Consider the following 24,287-nt stretch of genomic DNA (forward strand, 5'->3'; position numbering starts at 1 on the left):
CACTTGGGACCTTATGGAAAATGGAAGGTTATTAGAACCAAGTGGGTTTGGAAGGCCAAGTAAACCTTCTCCTCTCTTTTCCCCCCCTTGAAAAAGGCTCATAATAATGAAAAACCCTTTAAAGGTACTCTACCCGTAAGTTAGTATTTTTCTCTATAGATTTATAAATTTATTGAGGGGTAGGGTCTCACATTTGGCATTAGGGTGGCATGGTTTGCCTTTTGAAAATAAAACTTACAATACTCTAGTGGGTTTTTTTTTTCAAATGGTTCAGTACAAGACTAGACCATACCTCTCTAGGATCCTTAGACTATCTTTCGAGTAGGATATGATCACCTAAGCAATTTAAACATCTCTTGTCAACTGTTGGATTATAGGAGAGAGGAGATTTACTTCTCCACTCATGTTAACAAGAGACAACAATGGTATTGTGGGGATGCATGATCATAGCTGTGACTAGCAGTGATGTAGGCAAAGAACATCTCTCTTATGATGATTTTGATCCACATTGGTGTAGTCTCAGAGATAACACTCCATGGACCTCTAAGGAGGCGGATCTTAGGGTCTAGAGAGTAGACAAGCACATAAGAGTGATGGTTCTTCTATTCTCTTTTCTTCTCTACAATCATAACATAAGAGTCTATACTATAAGGGAAAGTATTATCCTACTAAAACATACAAGGTCAGCCCATAATGTGAACCCGACTACATGAGCTAGCACTATAAATATGACATTACTCTAGTATACTAAAATGGTGGCACATAGCCTGTAAACCACTAACATCATATTACCCATTACCTCACCAACCATTCCAGTGGCATAACTATAAATTTTTCATCTAGGCATGTGTCATGTCATCCATATTGGTACTTGTTGAGCTTGATATTTGAGCAATCCTAACCTCTACCATCTTTGCTTTAGTCAACCTAGGGTAATCTCATACCCACCTTCACAAAACACTCAAGGATGCCATAGATTAATCTCTCATCGACCACCATCTCATTTCACTAGAACCATGACTTTTCAACTCCCCAAGAACTTTTAAAATTGACTCCCTAGCGGTTGAGGTTATTGGTGGCCATGTGGCTGAGACTTCCAAGTGCCACATCCTGTGGCAATAGCAAGAGCTCAAGTGTTGGGATGAGTATATATATCTAGGAAGATCATATCATTAAAATTTTAGCCACTCCCAATAATTGCTTCAAGTTGCACATGAGAATATTGTCAAGCTTGAAGCCGAGGTCAAAAGAGCAAAACTAGGAAATTCATCAGCTTTAGAGAATGAGCTTGTTGTCATTAAAGCCACCTTAGATGATATATCCCACTCTCATAAGCAAGACATGGATGTACTTCAGCTTTAATAGCAAGCCCAACAAGATATGTGGTAGACCAGACACATGAAGCTCAAAAACACAAACTCCTTGATGAGTTCAAGCAAGCTGAAGCCCAAGCGGTCCATGTGTCTAGCCAATTTGCAAAGGAGTGTGATGCTGCCCTTGCCTAACCCCTACTGATGAGACAAACAAATCCCTCACACTAATTTACATGAGTACAATTAAGTCAGGAAAAAAGTGGCTATCCACCACCAATGACTTCCTCTAGCACAAAGAACCCCTCATCATCTAGGCACATACCAAAATCCATAAGGTAGAACCCCACTAAAATGATGCAAACAAAGGAAGATTGCCATGCTTCTTGCATGGGCCATCACCCTTGACACCTTGTGAACCATGACCCAGTCTCCCATGGATACCCTTACCCTTACCCTTATCAATCAAACCCTGTCCCTTTACTTACTTCAATTTAATATATTTTTATTGGATCCTATCCCAACCCCCACCTTCCACACACCATCTTAGCTTGTATTCAACACAATGCGGCAACCCACCCTTGCCACCCTTTTCTTCTTTGACCAAGCCATCTCCTTCTTATTTACAAGACCCTTATACTCCATTGATTCCCATCCAATTTTCTCCACAATGTCACCACATGGTGCCACTTGTTTGTGAATTCTATACACTTTACCAAGGAGATCACTTCCTTGACCTCATGGAACCACCTAGCCTCAACTTCCCCATCCATGAAGACTCACTTTACTTGGCCATGATAGCCATGAAGACCCTTATTCATCAAGTAGTGTCGTCTAATTATTACCAATATCTTTGTAACATCCCCAATAACCAATATAACCCACTGGGCAACCTCTAACTATATCACATAGTCTACACTTACTTTGAGCAAGCGCTCATCCACTAGTGGAGATGCCACCATTAATACCATGCATGTGGCTTTCCCGCATGGCAAGCCTTTGACCCTTGAATAATTCCATGAGGGGCTAAATCTCAATGAAGTACCACCACTAGCAACTCAGGAAAAAGCCAGTGAAGATGTTGGGAAGGACCCAAGGCTGTTCTTGCATGCTCACTGTTGAAATCAGAGCAATGTGATGAGCTATGTTGGATCAAATACTAGAATCAACATCATTAATAAAGTGATTAGCAAATAATTAAGATGTAATTAGTGAGTAATTAATAAATAGCTTAATGTAGGCATGGATAATAAGTGATTAGTAAATAATTAAGATGTGATTAGTGAGTAATTAACAAATAGATTAATGTAGGCATGGATAATCAAAAACCAGCAAATTCTCATTAGGCCAATGCCTCAATTTATACAGTTTACATCCAAGCATCTAATCCCACTGATTTCTCCTTGATTCACTCCACCTCTTTTGCTTGATTCTCTCCACCTCTTCACTTTTCCCAGAATATCTCCCAGAATATCTCTACACTTCCTAAATCTTCTCATGCTACCCTTTATTCTCTCCCAGTAGAATCTTCTCACCTTTTCACAGGTTCTTTCACATTTACACGTTCTCTTTTACAGCCTCTAACCAAAGGCTTGTTCCCGCTCACACCCTATTCACTTGTATATTTCAACACCTCCCCTCAAGTGAATACTCCTAGAACACCTAGACCCTATACCAAGTTTCCCTCTTACTTGATAGTCTGCGACTAGTGTCTAGCACACCTCCCCTCAAGTTATCTTAGCACACCTGGACCCTATACCAAGTTTCTCTCTTACTTGATAGCCTGCTTGCGGCCAGTGCCTCAAGTCCCTAAACTCATAGTCCTTGACACTCTCTCTCTCTCTATGTGTCCAAGGCTTACTATAGTTGCCCACGACCTTGACTAAAGTGCTCACACATACATCTATCTACCATGTGGCCTACATCATCGATGGCTCAGAGGTGGTTTTACTTTGTTGGGGCAGGTTACATTGGGTTGTGGGGTCTCTCTCTCTCTCTCTCTCTGAGATTTTCACATGGCTCCTCACTCTTTGGAGCCTCACATCTTCTCTTTTCTTCAGTCTTCTTGTCGTGGCAGCTTCTCTCCACGCGTCCATCTCTTCTTTCAGTCTTCTTGTGGCAGCTTCTCTTCTTATGGCATCTTCTCTTCTCGTGTCCATTTCTTCCTTCAATGCTTCCTCTAGATCTTCTTGGTGTGGATCTTCTTCTTGGAAGGAGATGTTCTTCTTCTTTCATGGCTGGGGCCATGAGCTTGTCCGTCAGGTCTTTTTGCTCCATGTGAGCAACATGTTTAACCATTTTGCTGACAGTTCCTTTGGGCTTTTGATGTTTATCTTGTATCATTATGCAATGCAAACCCAAATTTATGCGGGTGGTCTTACCTCCTGCCTTATTTTGGACAAGGGCAGTGTCTGATCCCATTTTTACACTGATGCAATGAGCCCAATACATAATGTGTATAGCATTCATTCTTATGCACATTCCCAAATGCAACTCTGGCTGTGAATATTCTTGAATTTGAGTGAGATTTATAGGCATTAACCAAGGGTTAAATGTAAAATGATGATTATCACAATTTTATCAGCATAATTTTACCAAAAATTACATTAAATCAAGGGTAACCAATTTGTACGGAATGGTTGGAGTATCAAACCAACTCTGAGAATTGAAATCTGAAGTTATAGGGATCTGTATCAGATACCTAATGGTTAATTTGAACCCTCAATTGCACCAAAATATAATGATTAGCATTGATAATCACTGATTAGCAAATTAATCCACTGTTTTGTGTGCAAAAAATAGAGTATGCGGGGAGTCCAGATCTGGTGCCTTAGACTTCAAATGAGCTCAAATGCTTTCAAGGCCATCAATAGCAACGAGTCTAGTAGAGGATTAAGCCAATAAACACAAGATTTGACCAAACATTGAATGCTTAATCTCTGTTTTACCAAAGTCACCTGTAGATTTGATGAAGAGCTTGGATCTCACTGTAGACTTGATCAAATTGAATTCTGACTTCACCAGTTTGTAGAGCATGCTTGAAAACCCCTGTAGCTATGAGGAATTAGAGCAATTTTATTGGATGAAGACAAGATCTGCAATCTTCTCAGAAAAAAAGGCTCCCACTAATCAGCGAATTTTCGGAGTTCTATGTGTGGCGGTTTGACGTTCTAATTCGATTGGCTGAATCGTGGGGATCATGGCTGTTTGTGGCTAGAAAGGTTTGGCCTAATGTTAAGTGTGCAAGGAGCTAGAGCTCCTTCACCAGCTCTGGGGGTACAGAGGTGAGTTGAAAAAAGAGGAAAAATTATAATTAGCTACTAATCCTAATTAGCAAAATGATTAACAAGATAATGGGCTCACAAAATGATGGATTCTAGGCATGGCTCTGATACCATGTTGAAATTAGAGCAATGTGATGAGCTATGGTGGATCAAATACTAGAATCAATATCATTAACAAAGTGATTAGCAAATAATTAAGATGTGATTAATGAGTAATTAACAAATAGCTTAATGTAGGCATGGATAATCAAAAACCAACAAATTCTCATTAGGCCAATGCCTCAATTTATACAGTTTACATCCAAGCATCTAATCCCATTGATTTCTCCTTGATTCACTCCACCTCTTTTGCTTGATTCTCTCCACCTCTTCACTTTTCCCAGAATATCTCCCAGAATATCTCCACACTTCCTAAATCTTCTCATGCTACCCTTTATTCTCTCCTAGTAGATTCTTCTCACCTTTTCACAGGTTCTTTCACATTTACACATTCTCTTTTATAGCCTCTAACCAAGGGCTTGTTCCCGCACACACCCTATTCACTTGTATATTTCAACACTCACATTGTAAGGAAACTTTCATAACCATCTAGATACACCCTTCAACTTGACCGAAATGTGTCTAGTGGATCATTAATAATGGATCACCTATTCTCCTAGTGAAAGATCCACCATCTATTGGCACACCATAGGAGGCTGGCACTTGTGATCCTAGGGAATACCCAATCGACAGAGGTCACATAGGAGTCTAACCCAAGTGGTGTACACTCTAACTCCTCTCATCAACAAATGTGGCTAGAGTAAAACCAGATAAGTTTGCATTAAAACCTAGTATATGTCAATTAAACAACAATGGTCCTTGTGTAAGTTCCTGCACATGGTACGAAAAGGGCCTGTTTATAACTTCCCGTACATTTATGGCCCTACACCACTTCCACCATGGAGATGTGTCTCTGATTGAAGAACTTTAATGACCTTTACTACACAAAGGTCCTCAACCTTGCAATAGTTCCCCACATTCCCGTAGGCATATATTACAAGTGTGGATTTGAACATGCCTTCAAAGATTGTCCCAAAAGAGTGACAATCACCCTAGTGGCCAGAGCATTAACCAATTTGATGAGCCTTAACTTGTTTATAAGGAGGACTCATTTATACAAGCCCCGCTTTACTGCCATCCCAAGAATCTAAACCAAGATGAGGGAAGTAGAATGAAGGAAACGTATAAGCCATCAAAGAAAGCTCACACTTTAAATTTGAAGCTAGCAACTTGAGGTGCAAGCCCCAAAGGTTGCAGTATCTCCTAAAAGATTAATGAATCAGAACCATAGGTCTAAAAGAAGAACTCAATGAGCATAAAACTATGAAAACATAAAGCATTATCACTTGTTAAAGGACAACAATGTCATCACCATTAAAAAAGTGTTTCGGATGAGAGCTCAAAAAGTTGCCTCTCTTACACAGAATAAAAGTGATCTCTTGATCGAACTCTCCCTTCCCAAAGAGAAGAATCCCATCGACTATGCAAACATTCCAAAGAAACTCAAGGAATACCCCAACCTCGTGTTGGAGAAGGAGCATATGAAACAAGCCTAAGAGCTTGTGGAGAAGGTGCATGATGCTGAATTAGAGCCTACTCTTAAGCAAGTGGTCAAGTGACCCCACGTGAGTGTATCCTTGAACCTATTCCATAGCTAATCATAGGGCTTGTGATGAGGAAGCCTCAAAGCCTACCAAAGTCCTACTCTTAAGCAAGTGGTCAAGTACAAACTACTGACCCCACGTGAGTGTATCCCTGACCCTATTCTGTAGCTAATCATGGGGCTTGTGACGGAGCCTCAGAGCCTACCAATGTCCTAGAACAAATCTATGACCATTCTTAAGATGCTTTAAAAGGAGACAATTCTATAGCCCCTAGAAATGACGATTAGTGGGAGGCAAAAGTTGGGTCACACTATTGACACCATAACATTTTTGGTATGGTGATTGGCACAATGACTTTATTTCATCCCCTTCAAAGGCACATCCCTTAAATGTTGGTAGTTCCTATCCCACCTCTAGTGTGAGTAGGAATAAAGTGAGTGCAGATCATGGGACATAATAGGCTCAAGATCCTAGTGTCGATAAGTTTTTGTTGCTAGGAAATTCTCAACTTAGGAGAGACTTATCCGACTAGATGACTAGGAACCTAAGAGTGAACTTGAAGAGGAGGAAGATATGCCATATCACATTGAGAACTCTCCCTCACCCAAGACCAAGGACAATTAACAAGCTAGGATACTATTACAAAATCGATGAAATAAATGCCTTTTGACCTGCCGCCGTGATTCATAGTTCAGTAATGACTCTCTTTGTAATCTTGGATGGTGGTGTTGGTATCAGCATAGGGACTAAGGGATTCCACCATCACTCCATAAGGCACAAGCCTCATGGGGTTAATCTTGCCAAACAAAACACAAGAAAACCATTAGGCATCCTAAAAGATACAAAGATTAAGACCTTTGGCCTAAAATGCCACCATTCATTTCTGGTGTGGATTTTTAGAGAAGAGGGTTGTATACCATGCATGAAGAGAAGTAAGATTGGTTCACAATTGGGAAACCAATCACATCTATATGCAAACACTACTAGTCCTTGAAAATAGATACGAAAACAGATACGAAAAAAAGGAAGACTCATCACATGGGTTAAGGCACTCTCACCAATGAATCTGGCATAATAATTCTTGGATTGCACTTTAGTAAATATCTGTAGAGTATGCAACATAGTAGCTCACACCACTTTGATTGATATTTGTACAGATTATAACTAGATTTTGGATGGTTAAGATGAGGTCCCCATCAGAATATGAGCCCACCAAAAACTATGGACACTCTTCCAGAGAAGCTTTTGGGCCAAGGTTCACACGATTAGATGGTGACAAAATCACATCTTTGTTTATGCTAAATGCATTTGAAATAGAACCACTAGTGGAATGTGCTAGCCTTAAGCTAGAGTTTCCCCATGAAGACCACCTAGGTAAGTGGCAACGCGCGCTTGGTTGACACTAGGGCTAGTCACAACATTTTGTCATAGGAAACGTGGACCTCAATAGGCCACCCGCCCTTCACACCCCCTCACTATGGTAAACAACTCCCAATCCGTAGTAGCTGTCAATTGTTTTGAGATAAGAGTTCTATATTGGAACTAAACCCACATCTTGAAACTATTATGTGACTGGTGCAGGTTTAATGAAAGAAAAGAAATCATCCTTAGGTGTAGATGGTGGAGTTACTTGGTGAAAAAGAACCACAACACTTGAGCTTCCCCACGATTTGGTTATCATACCCTTGGTGGGGACGAGAACATCTTGACCACTTGGTGGGGACGAGAACATCTTGACCACTTGGTGTGGGGATTGAACCCTTCAACATCCCAAGCCTTTTTAACATGATATCACCTCAAATAATCCCTAACACACACTTAATGCTCTGCTCACGTCACTATGTTGAACAGCCCCACAAATGCCAATGTTGCCATGAAAGAGTGGGTACCCAAGAGTACCTTCTCTAGCTAAGGCAGGTAAAATGCCGAAGCAAGACCATTTTGTTCGAAGCCTACCTATGAGAAAAATTCTACCAGGTTGGAGCCTTAAGCAAAAGAGATTTACCCACAATAGCACGGCTCAACATGTTAGGAGGTCAAGGCTTCTACAAAGAAAACCCTTTCGTCCATGTGTCAAAAACCTCACACAGAAACTCCAAAGTTAAAGAGACTCAAAAAGTAATCTCGAACTCCAATTTGTGTCCAACAGTACCTAACACTCGATGGGTTATAACCAAGCTATTAAAATCACAAGGATTCTACAAATAGAACCCCTACATTTGGGTTCCAAGGTCAAGGAAAATGGGGGGGCCCTTTTTACGAGCGTAAAGTGTCGAGCGTGGCGAGCGAAGGAAAAGAAAAAGGGCCATCATCATTGCAATATCCAAACTATGAACCTCAAGGAAGCTTGTATTTCCCTATGAATAAAGATAAAAAGTGCACATCAAAGAAAAAATTGAAATTTAAATCCATTACAAACATGACTTTAAAGAAGATCCCAAAAAGAAATACATTATAAGTTTCATTGCAGTATGAATAAAGACAAAGGAAGCTTATATTTCCCTATGAATACAAGTAAAAAGTGCACATCAAAGAAAAATTGAAATTTAAATCTCTTAAAGTAAAAATTACATCGTCAATCCACTAGCAGCAATGCTTGCTACAACTCATTGCAATTTGCAAACAACACCAAAAATTAAATACATTGAAGGAGTTCCAACATGGACTATGCGCAATACCAAAAAGTAAAAATTACATCATCAAGCAACTAGTCGCAAAGCTTGCTGCAACTCTCTTTTAGTGAGGGCTGCTTGGTGAATAAACTTTTGGTGATCCACATTCAAGTCCAGCTCATGCATATAAATAAAGTAAAGGTGTTTGCAAGGCATGTATCTTTTGCCTTTGCGTTCCCGATTTTGAAAGTCATCGCATGTGCAAGAAGGAAAAGCTGAAACAGTAACCAAGTAGTTTTGTCCTTTCTTGATGCTTCCTTCAGTCGATAAAGTGTATTCAACATGCTCCTTTGGCACAACAACCCTACACCCATGAACAGTGCAAATAAGCTCTGCAGCCCTTTTGATTCTATCCCGCATTTCTTTGTTCACCACCCTGGCAACAATCACTAGCTTTCCATTGCGGTTCATGGGACGCACATCAGCATCATCATGACTTGCAAGAGGAGTCCCTACTTGTTGATGTGCCTCTGCACTAATGTTCTTCAAATCAAAGCCTGCCTTTGACAATGCAGATATTTCTGTAGAATCCAATGAAGTTCCAATTGCAACGGGCCACACAGCAGGTCTAGTGCTTGGTTTCTCGATTACATTGTGAGAGGGCTCCCAGGTATGGTCAACATTACTTCCACAAAACCATACAAATTGTTTCCTGGTTCCAGAGGGGATTTCAATGAGTCCCTCAAAACATGGTGCTGGCACTCCTAGTAATCCTGCCCTACCTTTTTTATCAATAAGTTCATTACATTTTTGTTTCTCATTTCTCAAGTATCCTTGGCACCGCACCTTACTCCCTGGTGTTGTCCTTCTGATTGCCCACCTTGTTGAATGTATTTCCACCTCTCCCTCATTATGTACTTCCTGCAAAACATTGGGTGCACCGTGATGTTGTGTGTTATAAGTGACATACTCATACTCTGGTCGGTGTGAATCTCCCTCTTTGATAGGATTCTTTAATACACCTCGTCTTTTTCGTCGAACAGACCTAGAATCACCATCTGCGGAGAGAGACCTATTGGCAGCCCCCAGCTCTACAGCAGCCTCATTTGTGAGATCAACAATTTCTCTTGCCGCAGGTGGGATTGCACTTGTTGAGGCCCGTCTCTTAAGTTTCTCCAATCCAGGACCACATCCAAGGTGGCCACCCTTAAGATAGCTATCATATTTTGACTGTTGGATTAGAGTATTCATAAGGTCATTATAGCAAGCATTGTAGAGTGAAATGTATTTCACCCCATCATTGGATGCCAGCCAACTCCCATGCATAGACTCCGCCAAGTTTGCTCTTGGAACAAGGTACTTTTCATCTCCCTCCATGGCCTGCATATTTGAACAAATTTAAACATAAGATAAATGAATCAAAATTACAAGGCAGGAGTCAACTCCATATTAGATTGTCTTACCTTGACCATGTATTCACCCCAGTGAGCTACTCTTGCATGCCACCATATTAACCATGTTTGCAAAGCTGAGATATTGGTTTTGTCAGCATGACCTTCTTGCAACCATGTCCAAAGATTGTCCAATTCCTGCTCAGCAGCCTCCTCTTATGGTGCTGCTTTCCATGCACGACATCGTGACTTGAACTCCTCTTGGCTATGAGAGGGAATGCATTTTTTTGCATGATGCTGCATGCTTTGCTCCCAATGAAAGGAGCAAGACCTCTCTCTTCCAACCATGACATTTTCAGGGCCTCCATTAAAAACTGTCCTAACTGCTCGCCAATTAGCCTGAGCCTCATCAGCCATGAATCCCTTGAAACATGCCTTCTTGTAACCCTTTTTCTCCATAACCATATTCAACAATGTCCAAAATAAAATCTGGGACTCTGTGTCCTCGACCTTAAAATCCCCTATTGCAATGGTCTGCATCTCTTGCACAAATGGATTATATACATGGCAAGCCATGGTCGTCCAGTCATGCATTCTCTTCACAAAGTCAAAGAACACCCAACAGCCACCTAACTCACCTTTAGGCCTCATTTTATTAACCAACTCTACTCCATTACCTGGTCCTTGGGTTGACATTTTAAAGACATGACACCTTTCGAAGCTTGACAACTCTATCTGCCCAGGGAATGCAATACTCTGAAAGTAATCAAACATCAATTTTGATTTGAGCTTTAGCAGAGCCTCAAAGTCACCACATGGATGTCCAAAGTCAACTTGTGTGTCTCTCCTCCAACGTGATAACCTTCTGTTGTCGAGAGCAGGTGCTAGTTTTGCCAGCAAGACACTTAAGTCGCTGTCAAACACTTTAACATCTCCTTCATGTTGTTGAAAAAGACAAGATTCCATGACAATCTCCTTTGCTAGTTTTAGTTGAAAAGATCTAGGTTTACCACCAATGTCTCTAGAAACCATTCTACTAACTCTTTCATGGACATTATCCAGAATTTGTTTAGAAACACCCTCTGCAACTGGATGCATGTGGTGGCCAATATGTATGACACCTCTAGACACCTTTCTACCTGCAATCTCATTGGGAAAACAAAGCACCAGCTTGCATGTACATTGAGCAACGCAAGTTGGATATGACTTGCAATAAAAGCACTTAAGGCTTTCGAATCCTTCTGTTGTTGAGCCCTCTGGACAAACTCTTGTTAACCGACCAGTCCAATGCTTCTCATTTTTTACTTTAGATCGTTGCAAGCCAGTGCATAAGTTGTTAAGGCATTGTAAATGGCCACCACACTTTCTGTATCTCACTACTCCCTCAAATCCAGATATGTTGCTTGTCATCTCATTTGTCCAAGTATGCCCATCCAACTTGCTTTCCATGCCAATGGTTCTTGTTGAGGGATTTGCATAGGGCAGCTCGAACATTATATTCCCATCATATCTATTAGGTAGCTCTGACACTTGTTTTATTTCATTAGCTTGCATAAAAGTGTTTCTCAATGAGTTCCTCAATGGAAGATTTCTGAGTAATTGCACTATACTGACTGTAGCATCATCGTTTTCTTGAAATGTGTCACCTATAATCCTCTTTTCAACTTCAAGATCTGTAAAATCTTCATCTTGAGAAGGGATGCATGGCACCTTATCTCCACGAACAATAAATACCTTTCCAAACTGAAAATCCAGGTGAAACATTACTTCTTGTTCTCTAAGGTAAGATGCAAGATCAAAATACAGGCCATCATCCGGATCACCAGATACTTGGTGAAGGTGGATGGATTCCTCTGTCAGGCCAAAATGTAAAGACAATTCTCTTTTGGACACCTCAACAAATCCAGCCATTGTTACGAACTCCATCTGAATGACACCATTCTCATCTTGAACAATTGCTTTCTCCATTGTCAAGAACTCGTCGACCTGTTAGAGGCGACACTTCTTTTATAAAGAGTGTCCTTTTTATTTTTTGTTATGAGGCAAGATCTTTAATCAAATAATTATTATAAAAGGTTAAAAATAGCTATTATTTATAATATGTAGCGTAAAGAGAATATATAATCGTTTAATGCGTTAAACCCAACAAGTGTGTGTGTCATTCAAACCGCCGCCTCCTTTTTAAAGAGAGTTAAAGAGAGATTCTCTAGATCCGCTTACCAGAGGGGGGTTGGGCGAGTGGTTAAAGTGACTGGGTGGGTGAGTAAAGGACCTAGGTGCAACCTAATATCTCCGAAGAGACAAAGAGGGAGAGAGCCCATAGAAAGGAATTAAGGCTAGAGATTGATGGACGCGAGTGTGGGAGACCCTGGAAAGTGAACTCGGATTAGAGTTAGAGAGTTAGAGAGAGTTAGAGAGCCTTTAATTTGGGTAGGTGTGTGTGAGTCAGAGAGCCTTTAATTTGGGTGTGTGAGTTTGTTGACTCTAATTCATTGCAAGTTCGTTCATCTGCGCCGGAGCTCTCCCGAACATTGCCTTCAGCCTCTGCTCCCGAGCTTTGTCTTCCGCCTCTGCGCCTGAGCAGTCTCCCGAGTATTGCCTTCAGCCTCAGCAGATATGAAGCGTGCGACAAGGAGATCAGCGGGCAGCAGCAAGGTATTTCGAGTCCATTTCGCCAGCGAAATAGTGTGTGTGTGTTTGTGCGCTATCGCCGAAACCTGCGAATCGGACTGATTGTTTCGTCTATCTCACACAATTAAAGACGCATCCATCGATCGCATCTTGCTCTGCTGGAAAGACTGGAGTCTTTTGGCACGCGTGGCCTGATTACGCATGGAATAGATAGGCATTCGTTTTGAGCGCACTTGGAATCGCTTCCGCCGAGGAGAAACTGCCAGCAGTAAATTACAAATAACAGACGGATAAAATACTCACACCCACACTATTTCGCCAGCGAAATAGTGTGTGTGAGTGTGTTTGTGCGCTCGCATGGCAATAGAGGTGCGGCCTAAACCTTAGACCAGATTTCCCAGCACTCGATGTTCATAAGCTCATTTTCAATCGTAGCATTCCACATGATAAATCCAATTCGAGTGACAAAAGGATACTCCACCTCTCATAGCGGGCATGGCGATCCTCTTGATAATCATAGTCTCTCCTATGATAGATATTCTAGATGGATGAGGATGCCACCACACACACAAGATCTCATTTTGTATTGATAAGGATACATATTTGCACTTGTATCCATCACTATGATAAGGAGATGATGTATTTGCACATGTATCCATCACTATGATGATGTTGTTGCTCTCTTGATGATGATGATATGATAGACAATCAAAAAGACACACCCACACTATTTCGCCAGCGAAATAGTGTTTGTGTGTGTTTTTGTGGTAGCCAAAACTCATACAGACTATTTCGCCTTTTCATAGTTGTAGGATTATGTCGTGATGGCCAAGCTCAGAAGATTATCAAAAACACACACACACACTCATTGCAGATTATCAAAAACACACACACACACTATTTCGCCAGCGAAATAGTGTTTGTGTGTGTTTTTGTGGTAACTAAAACACACACATACACTATTTCGCCAGCGAAATAGTGTATGTGTGTGTTCTTGTGAGCATACCTATCTACAATGTGGAAACCTTCCCAACTTGGAGTACACATCCATCCTCCACTCAATGCAATGTGGAAAGGTATTTGTGATGAAGACTTTTTCGATTTCGCATGTATGTGTTATGAAATTTTTCTTATGCCTTGAAATTTCCTCGTTTTGGTTAATTGAGGTGCATGAATGCCTTGAAATTTGTGAATTTGTCTTATGCAACTCTGAATGCATGTAATGTCAAGTGTTTTTCCATCCTTATGTATTTCGCTGGCGAAATAGTGTTGCAAAGAACAATGTCTTGTTTAATCACTTGCTCTTAATGTCTTTTGTAGTCACCTGCTCTTGGAAAAAGGAAGACATCAACGGCCAAGAATGTGGGAAGAAAGCGAAAATCTCCACCTAGTGATGGCAGTGAAAAGACCATTGAAATGGCAGAGAGTGGTCAAGGGAGTCACATTCAAAAGGAAGTTAGCAAAGAAGCTGGAGACAAAGTTCTAACTGAGCCTTTCATACCGATTCAACAACAGGTTGATGCTTCTAGTGACAAGGATGAGAAAGATGTGGATGATCTTATTCCACAATCCATCATCAAGCCACATGGGTCTGAGTTCATAGACAGCTTGGCACTTAATCAGGGTTCCATGCCTCCATTGATCCCTCTGTGTAGATGCTTGGTCAACGAGAGGGTGCGAGAGCTTCGAAAAGATCTCTCATTGTTAAAGAAGGTTTTTGAAGAGGAAGGATATTTGATGATGAAAGGTATGTTTGTTCTCTCCATAAATCTACCAGATGGCAGCACAAAGGATGTGGATGAAGATATCATGAAGACATGGGACAAAAACTGGCAGCTTGTCAATGCAGAGTTTGAGGAGGAGATTGCATCTAAAGATGAGTGGTCTATGTTAAGTGGAAAGATGTTTTATGTTTGGGAGGGAAATCACAGGACCGCTTCTTGGCTTGAGAGCATCAAGGAGATGTATCGTAATGATAAGAAGAGACATGTTCGAGTTATGGCGCAATTCATTGTGCCTAATCAACAAGATGAGATGAGGCTTATCGCTGCACTTCAAAGAATAAACATGTGAGTATTCAACATTTTGTATATTCAACATTGTATTTATGGTTGTTTTGATTAGTTCTTATGGTTGTTTCTATTTATTTCATGAAGAATGAATGAAGAGGCTATTGTAAAGACAAACCTCAAAGATTACTTATTCCATACAAGCACGGTTTGCTCTCTTGATCCATCTAATTTCACTGACTCCTTCACGGAAGAAGATAAGAGGTCAATGGAGAAGGCCAGGTCTAGGGAGGCACAATCTGGAAGGCGAGTTTGGTATCCTCTCACTCAAGCTATTCTTGGACCCATTGTATATGGGGTAAGTACTTAATAAAGGTGGTTAAGAATGTTACTTTGCTATCTTTGTCATTAAGTGTTTTTTTAATGGCTGTTATTTTTTGAAGAATAAATGGAAATCAGATTTAGAATTGGCAATTAAGAAGATTCCCTCAAGCTTGGCAAAGGATGAGCATATTAAGGCTGAGACACTAGCTAGGAGGAGTGTCGTCAAATCCTATAATAGAAGGATGACACGGGTTTGTATCTTCTGCTTTTGGTTCTTTGGCATCACAATCATTTCTTCTTCTAATTCTTTTCTGTTGGTGGCACAGAATCTTTCGGTGGTAAATCCATCTAATTCAGAGGAGTGGTTCAATGTATTATGGAAGCTGCCCTTTGAGGATGAGAAGTTTAAGATCTCAATTGAGAAACTTTATGCCATTTCTAGTGCTGCTTGTTCCCAAAATCTCAAGCTGAAAATGTTAAAGATGTTAGGTGCAGATGAGAACTTTCGGCAGAGCTATGGTATTTATCCTAATGGAGTCTTTATCTTGACGGATTGGGAGAGAAAGCATTGCCCTTGGTGGATTGACATGAAGAAAGGAGAGTGCCTAGAGGAGGAGAAGGAGAGATACCTTCAACATTTAAAAGGAGAATGCAAATCTGATTCTGGGTCATCAGGCGAGATGTCAGAGGAGCAAAGGAAGAAAATGGAGGCAGAGTTGAAATCTATCAAAGAGAGAGAAGAGCTAGAGATGCATGCTTTGGGAAAAAACAAGGGGCGTCCCTCTCAAAAAAAGGGAGATGTAATAAAAGGTAACATTGGGTTCTTCTGGACTGTATTTAAATATTTGTTTTTAATAGTTTTCTGGATTTTATTAATTTGTTTTTTTGTTGGACATACTATCTATAGACACCCGTAATTTGGAGAGTCCTATAGCACACAAGACAAGTACCAAGGGAGCTATGGTGTATGCTCCACTTTCTAGCTTTTTGTTCGTGGAGAAGCATGGAGTCAAAAATCATTCGAAGGTTTGGATTTACGATTACATAGTGCTTGGAAAAGAGTTTGCATCCGGAAACTTCAATGAGGGGTTTGCTTTTATGAGGGAGTTTTATGTGCGTTTGGGTGGAGGTCCAAAGATGAGAAATTCCAAGCCAAGTAGTTGGAGTGTTGACCTTACTTTCATTGATCTTCCTACTGGTAAAACTTTTTTGATGTATACTCCTTTTTGTGATGGTGTTTGTGTAAAAGGAACTTGCTGATATACATGATTAATATGCAGGTTTGCCTATTCATGGGTTTCAAGGTATTCCACAATGGAATGTCCTTACAGATGACCACATGAAGTTCTCTCTATTGGCAGCATCATGTGTTATGGATGATATGGGATGGGTCTTAGTGTTTTGCTTGAGTTCTTCTCTTGTTTCTGTGGAGCGCTTTGCAAAGCGTACAGGCTTGGAGCTAGGTTTCAGATGGATTATGGAGAGCTCTGAGTCATTATCTCTGCTACAAAAGCATGGACATATGCAAAAGGTTTAAGTCTATTCACTTGAATGTTAATTCTTGCTATTTGTCATCTAATATTGTGTTGTTTTTTCTTTGTTGCCTGTATAGGTGAATGTATTTTATGCTTTGGCATTCCACAAGAGGGGAAAGGATCCTCCTTTCAATAGTGAGAGTGCATTAAAGGTTGGATGACACTTTCAGTACTTATTAGGAGTGCATTGAATTTAAATGATTGGAGGTTACTTTTGAATGTGATCACTTGATACTATGTGTATTTCAATTTGTAGGTGGGAAATATTTTGCAGCAGGACCTCTCTTGTGAGATTATTGGTCATTACTTACCTTCAAGCAATAGAGCACGACGTGGTGGAAAAAGTGGTAGTTGGCGAGGGATTCTAGAGAGGAGTCCCTCTCATATGCTTATGTTTATTGAGGCTCTTTGCCCACGAACAGGTACAATATTGGAGTTGGGGGCTGGGACAGGGCCTATATTAAAGGCATCTATGCACACCGGCCGTGGTTGCTTGGTCATTGATAATGATGAGGAGATATGCAAGGATTACCTTTCACCATATATAGAGGAGATCTATGGCACAAAAAAGGTGGCAGACCTTGGAGAAAGTGACACATCCTCTGGTGATTATGGAGTGCATGATGCACCATCCGACTAGTAAGTAAAACATGCATGTCTTTCTATTACATTTTTCTTTTCTCTTTTTCTTTGATGTTGTCATGGAAGTTTAAAGTGAGTTACCATGTTATGCAGAGGCAATGGCAATACACATGACAAGCACCACTGTGGATGATCGATCATTGGGACGGGAGAAACGTAGGAGAAGGTGTATTTTTCTTGATGATGAAGCAAATGAGAAGTAGTCTTTTGCATAGCGCTATTTTTGGATTATGTGGATTCATGCTTTCCTGCCCCCCCACACAGACTCATAGCTTCATTTTTTGAGCTTGATAGATGATGTATTACTTGACTCTTGTATTAGCTGGATTGCAGGTCTATGTCATAAAGGATTCACAAGCCATTCTCTTGTTTTGTTGGTACTTTTTGTAGCTTAATGTTTTTCTGTAGCTTCATAAGATACATGAGTATGTTTGAGGCTAGAGATGTTAGAACCCTGAAATCATGCACATCGCATGAATTTGGTTCTCACTTGAACTAAAGAACAATGAACCTTCTTGTTGGCAACTTAGATGATTTAATATCACATTCATGGACCTTTACTAAAATTGCACATAGTCCTAGACATGATGAAATTTGCCCAATATATCTCTTAAATCCATCTATAATACTTTTGTTGATGATGCGTTTTTCAAAATTTTTCTCTGTGTTGACTACAAACATGTAACAAGGACCTAATTGTTTGCCTATTTATTTCCAAGCAGCCAACCAGTTAAAGCATATTCTTGTGGCTCCTCTTTTAGGAGGTATTGTATTTCATAGGGAAATAAGGTTTTATTATTATCTCGGAATTGTTGCTCATAAAATACCCTTGCTCGCAACGCTCATTGGTTTACGCTCATTGTATTGACGCACCCGAGGAAAATTATACCACAAGCCTTTACAACCGGGGAAAACCATTCTCCGAGCATAGGCAAAAGCCGAGTGAAACCTGCCAAAACAACCTCCAAAAAGAAGGAAATAGTTACACTTTCTAAACATGCACACTCAAGTATAACACTACAAAAAGCTGGGTTAAACTCACCAAAACAACCTCCAAAAAGAAGGAAATAGTTACACTTTCTAAACATGCACACGTAAGTATAGCACCATAGTTAACATACAAGTGATTAAATGACACAAGCCATCACCTAGAAAAAAACATTTGACCTGCTAATTTCACAATTGTGCATTTAGTAGAGGATATGATACAATAGGAGAGTTATATCATGCGTGTTCTGACTTGGACACTCTCTTGATAGAAACACTTTGAGATGACATTTATAACGAGAGTGTTCAGATATGTGATAGGTTTGTGGTTCTTAGAGAGGGAAGGTATTTGTATCCCTCTGGTGCAAGGACTTACTCAATCCTAATAGGATAGGTAATTTGATTGGCTACAACAATTGTATTTGTCATAGAGCTAATCAAATTCTATCATGGGTGTTTTGTCTAGGACACTCTCTTGATAGGAACACTTTCAGAGAGGACATTTAACGAGAGTGTTCACATATGTGATAGTTCTATGGTTCTTAGGGTAATTTAATTGGCCATACAATAATTGTATTTGTGATGTTAGATTATTCGATTCATGAGGAGTTGAATTGAGGGATTGTTGTGTTCCTCACGACTCTGGTTTGAGTTGGTCTATTTTTAGTTCCACTAAGATAGTTGAAGGGACATTGGCTATAGATTTAGTCAGTTTGTATGGCAGAGTTATGAGTGGAAAGTGCATGAATGATGAACCAAATTATGGAGTTAGTTGTCAAAAGTAATTTGTCAATTTTCCCTGTTTATTTCCAATACTGGGAATGTCTTTGACTTGGGAGCAAGTTGCTAGTTTACAGCATAGGTTTCCCAATTTTCTTTCTTAGATAGATTTTGTTTCCAAGCATGAAAACGTCTAAGGAGGGGAAGTATGTTGTGTACCTAGCACTAATCTTTAGGATTAGTGGTCTAATCTAGCAAGGTTAGGGGGGCCCTAGGATTAGAGGAAGTAGGCTAATACATGCAGCTAAGGCTCATGGTTAATAAACTGACCAAACAATTATTTATAACAGTAATATCCATTATATAAGTGAGACTTGGGATGTTATTGTTCATAGAGAGTATGCATGGACTAAGATTACCATCGGAACATGATTAGATACAACGGACCATGGATGGTCATGCCAAAGGACGGTGTGCCTAGACTAAGCCGTGTTAGTAGACTACCACTTAGTTGGAGTTGGTTATAAGGGGTCTAAGGTTAAGGCTTTAGATAATAAGTGGTCTAAGGTTTGATGGTCAGGGGTCCTAGAGTCTTGACAAGGGATCTAAGGACTTGGTTTGAAATACAAAACCAAATACTATTGATGGTCAGGGGTCCTAGAGTCTTGACAAGGGATCTAAGGACTTGGTTTGAAATACAAAACCAAATACTATTGATGGCTTGTAGGGATTTGTAGTGAGCTTGAGGATCTAGGTCTAAGTGTTTAGAAGACTACGAGGTTATGGCCCATGAGGTGAGGTTATAAGATGGTGAGGTGGTGTGAATTGTCACAAAGACAGAAGGCATTGATATGTGATGCCTTTTAGGCTGGACGTGAGGGTGTGAAGTTGTGAGATGAAGGCCACCATCTGAAACTATGAGGTGATGTTCTCATCATTGTGTGAAGGCCACCATGAAACTATGAGGTGACGTGCTCATCATTGAGTGAAGGAATGCCTTGTGCACATGAAATAACTCTTTCTTGAAGGTATGCCTTGTGCTCTAAAGAAGTTCTCTTAGTACTTTGAAAATGTTTTCTTTTATAAGAGGATTAAAATCAGGAGGATAGCTAAGAAGGAATAGTTGAGTTGTTATGAGGATGTGATTTCTTACACTATTAGAAAGGAAGCACACTGGGGTGCTAAGAAGTACTAAGAAGAAGTAGAAGGAAGGTGTGAGAAGAAAGAGGGGTTCCTTATTAATTTCTTGAAGACCAAAAAGATGTGGAGTTTTTGAACATCTATGAAGAGGAAGATGATATTTATGAGAGAGCATGTGAAGATGCTACCTTCTTTCTAGAGTTGGATAGGAGATAATTTCTTTGTTTGGTGATGAGGATTTATCTATCTTGCATCCACGTGTTTGTGAGGTTTTTGGGCTCATTGTGCCTTCTGGAAGTGAGAGTCTTCAAGAATGTGGAACTTGTATTATGGATGAGTGTGTTGTGTATACATTAGATGTGTGTGGTGATGTGGTGATAAGGTTATGTTTGATCTTGCCAGGGACGTGGGTACTTAGGGCTGTGGGGTTATGGAACTTGGTCAAGAGATGCTTGACAAGTTGGTGCCAAGAGAGACAAAGGAGAAAAAGGATCTCAAGGGGTGGAATATGTGAGTTGTGAGGTTCTTTGGATCATCTCAAGTGGATGACATGGTGGCTTTATGTGCTAAGGAAAGGGGTTATGGAATGCTCTTTTATAGATGTGGTTCATGTACTTGATCTTGCAAACATGGATGGTAAGTTTATAGTTGAGTATGCTCATGTTTATGTTTATGATTATGAAGATGGAAGAAGCCTTGGGTGGTATGATAACTTTATGTGGACATGAAAGAGCTTTGCAAAGCTCTGGTAGTTTTGACATGCATGAACATGGTGACAAGTTTATGAGCAACACTCTTCATGCATTGGAGGAAACCAAGACCATTAAGCACGTATGTGGAGCATGGTAAAGTTCATGAGAATAATCAAGTGCTGGAGGATAGAGTGGAAGCATCCACGTTCACAAAATATAAGCACACACATGCACATAAAACGCGCGCACACCTGCATAAACACATCCACAAAAGATCCGTGCACATCCTCTAAATACACTGACACTCACACTTGCATGCACTTACACACACACTCTCACATACACCCCCCCATGTGCATATGAACACATGCACATATATTTAAACACTCCCCCATGTGCACATAGTCACATGCACACACACACACACACATACAACCCCCACGTGCACACAAATGCGTGCATCCTTGTTTACACACATCCCCTGTAAATAATAGACTCACACTTGCACGCACATGCACACACATACATGCCTCTTACATATAGTCGTATACACACATATTTACACACAACCTACACGCACACGCACATGCACCCACACATGTACATCCATATAAATAACACCTCCCCCTCCAATTTTATGTTTTTAAAACCATTTTTAATTATTTTATTAAAACTCCTTAATATGTAATTTTTTTACATATTGATATATATGTGTATATACACATAATTTTAAGAAATAAAAAAATAATAACAATATAAAAGAAAAAAAGGAGAAAAATGATTGAAAAAAGAAAAAAGGCCGTGGCTACACTATTGGGGAGGGTGCAAGGGTCTAGGGCCGTGGACGCCCTCGCTGGAGGGGGGGACATTGCGCCCTCAAGCTCCCTATGGCATCCGCATGTCTTCGACGTCCATGCCAGTTCAAAGGAAAATGAAAAAAAGAGAAAAATGATTGAAAGAAAAAAGGGAAAAAAATAGTGAATAAAAAAAGGGCAGTTCAAGGGCGTGGGCGTCCTACGGCATGCCCATGTCTTCGACGTCCATGCCACACTTCACATCTGTTTCCTCCGCGAGCGCCCAGATTCACAGCCAGCGCCGGGCCGCATCTGGCGATCAAGAGTGCCCACGGCCACGATTGCGCTAGGCAGCCGCATATCCATGTCTTCGACCTCGACAAAGTGTGCATGAACCACACCCTAACCGTCATCGATCGTCCAAGTAGTCAAAGAAAGTAGTACAGAGAGGTGAAGGAAGTAGATGAGTTTGAGAAATCTTCGAGATTAGAGGAGTCCGGCACACATTCTGCTTCTCATTGCCCATGCTTTCACACCACCTCTATCTTTCGCTAAGGGCATCACATTTGTTTTCATGTCTTGTACCGCACGACACGACACGACATGCATGGACACATGCACTTGCAACTAACCTCCTCAACAATGACAACCCGCCAAATATCTATGTGAGTGAGGGGACCATGGCAAGAGCAAGCCCATGGTATGACCCATTGCCCTGGAAAACCATCAACCTTGTATGTACCCCCCGAGAGCTTCAAAGAATATACCATATACTTCAACTCCAATTCAACATAAATATAACCTCACCCTAGCCGACATATTAGCCATGAAGAAGCCCAATCTCTACACATCGGGTCCCTATGCCTTGGTGAGACCTGGGAATAATACCCCGTCGTGCCAAGAAGATCCACCCATACAAATCACTCATCAATGGTGGTCTCAGAGCTAAGCAAAAGGCATGGGTCACTTCTACCAACAATCACCTGATGTTGAAGGGCCTAAGCCACTTTCACAATAGAAGGAGGCTTCACACATGACAAATTTATAGATTGCCTATACCTTTTATGTTGCCTCGACAAGCTTCCTACTACCATGGCTACCCAAAGATTACCTACAACATGCCCTACATCCGACTGTAGATTGGTCCCGAATCTAACCTTGCACACTAACTTCATGATGTATCATGTACCATCCACATCTCTCCAACCTAGCAATAGCTTTACCATCGACCTGGGTGATGCAAGGATGCAGTCACCATTAAGAAGATAGGTATATTAACTACTTTGTAAGTTAACATGGTTTTACAGGTCTACCTAACCTATGTAAGGGGCTTTGCCATCTACCCACTCGAATGAGCATCTATTTTTTGTCCCACTTCAACGGGCATCTATCTTTTGTAAGTTTGCATTGGACTTTATAAAGCGGCCTTGCCAAATAGGGATGTCAATAAGTTTGTGTACATTTGACTAGAACTAGTGGCTTGGGACTATTTTTAAGTTTTGTCCGCTATAGTATGAAAACTAGTAGTCACTTGTATAAAAGTCTTATTTTAAATTGAGTAATATACATTCATTCCCTTGCAATAGAATACTTGTTCTTCTTCTTCTCCCTAGCCCCTTCAATGTGTTCTATTGAATTTTGCTTACTTGGATGGATGCATGTTAGATAGGTTTGTTTGTAGGCTTCTCCCTCTTGTTAGCCTCTTCTCCACCCATCTTTTGTGAAAGAGAACCATTGTAAACACCCACACAATAACTTGCATTTGTAGCTCTTTGGAAAAAATACCAAAGACACATGCTTCAACAAGGCTAAACTAAGCTCTTGAATTGAACTCGAGCCTCTAGTTTTCTTTCACTATAGAAATTTGTGATCTCATGATTTTTGAACCTTTGGCCATAGGAATACTTAAATCAGTATCCCCAAAACTTCATAATCGTAATACTGAATTTCAAAACAGAATTCTTCAAATTCTATAACCTTGATCCTCAGATCAAGTCGAAGGGTCTTAACTTAGTTTCAGATTTGGTGGGAGATTTGAGTGTATTTTCCTGAACTGGTCACATCTTCTTTCCTCAAAACTGACCAAAGTATTTGGTCTTGGTCATAGTCTAATTTTGAGTTCGAGTTTGATAGGTTCTTCCTGAACTATCTTTCTAAAAAAAGGGGTGATATTTCAGTTACTATTTTACTGAATTTCATTCATTGAATATTCACTTAACTGATTTCTAAATTAACCACGAATTCTGATGAGGAATAAATTAATCATTTATCTGAATATTTCGACTTCGATAGATTTCTTGAATTTTCTCTTTACAATCCAAGTGAATATAAAACGATAGAAATTTCTCTCTCAGAGTATTTACCTATTCACTTATCAAATACTCATAGAAATTCAACATAGAATTAAAGAGAAATCTAACTTTGATATAAAAATTCTTTATGCATCTATTTATGCATAAAAATCAACGTTAATGGGAATAACACTTTTATATAAAAGAAAATCCTTTTATGCATCTATTTATGCATAAAATCAATTTTAATAGGAATAACACTTTTAAAATAAAAAAGAATTT

At 40.2% G+C, this 24,287-nt stretch overlaps 1 protein-coding gene across 1 annotated transcript; it reads left to right on the forward strand.

Annotated features, from left to right (window-relative positions):
- Nucleotides 1-15,828: 15,828 nt before the first annotated feature.
- On the forward strand, nucleotides 15,829-17,379 carry LOC147611890 (uncharacterized). Its single transcript, XM_086783925.1, has 5 exons — nucleotides 15,829-16,014; nucleotides 16,112-16,402; nucleotides 16,485-16,735; nucleotides 16,817-16,891; nucleotides 16,996-17,379. Exons 1-5 carry the CDS (start codon nucleotides 15,885-15,887, stop codon nucleotides 17,377-17,379), a joined length of 1,131 nt encoding a protein of 376 aa, XP_086640051.1. The 5' UTR covers nucleotides 15,829-15,884.
- The last annotated feature ends 6,908 nt before the right edge of the window (nucleotides 17,380-24,287 follow it).

This window comes from Cibotium barometz, chromosome 46 (genome assembly GCF_041138505.1).
Source record: "Cibotium barometz isolate CiBa-2024 chromosome 46, ASM4113850v1, whole genome shotgun sequence".
NCBI classification, from domain to species: Eukaryota; Viridiplantae; Streptophyta; class Polypodiopsida; order Cyatheales; family Cibotiaceae; genus Cibotium; species Cibotium barometz.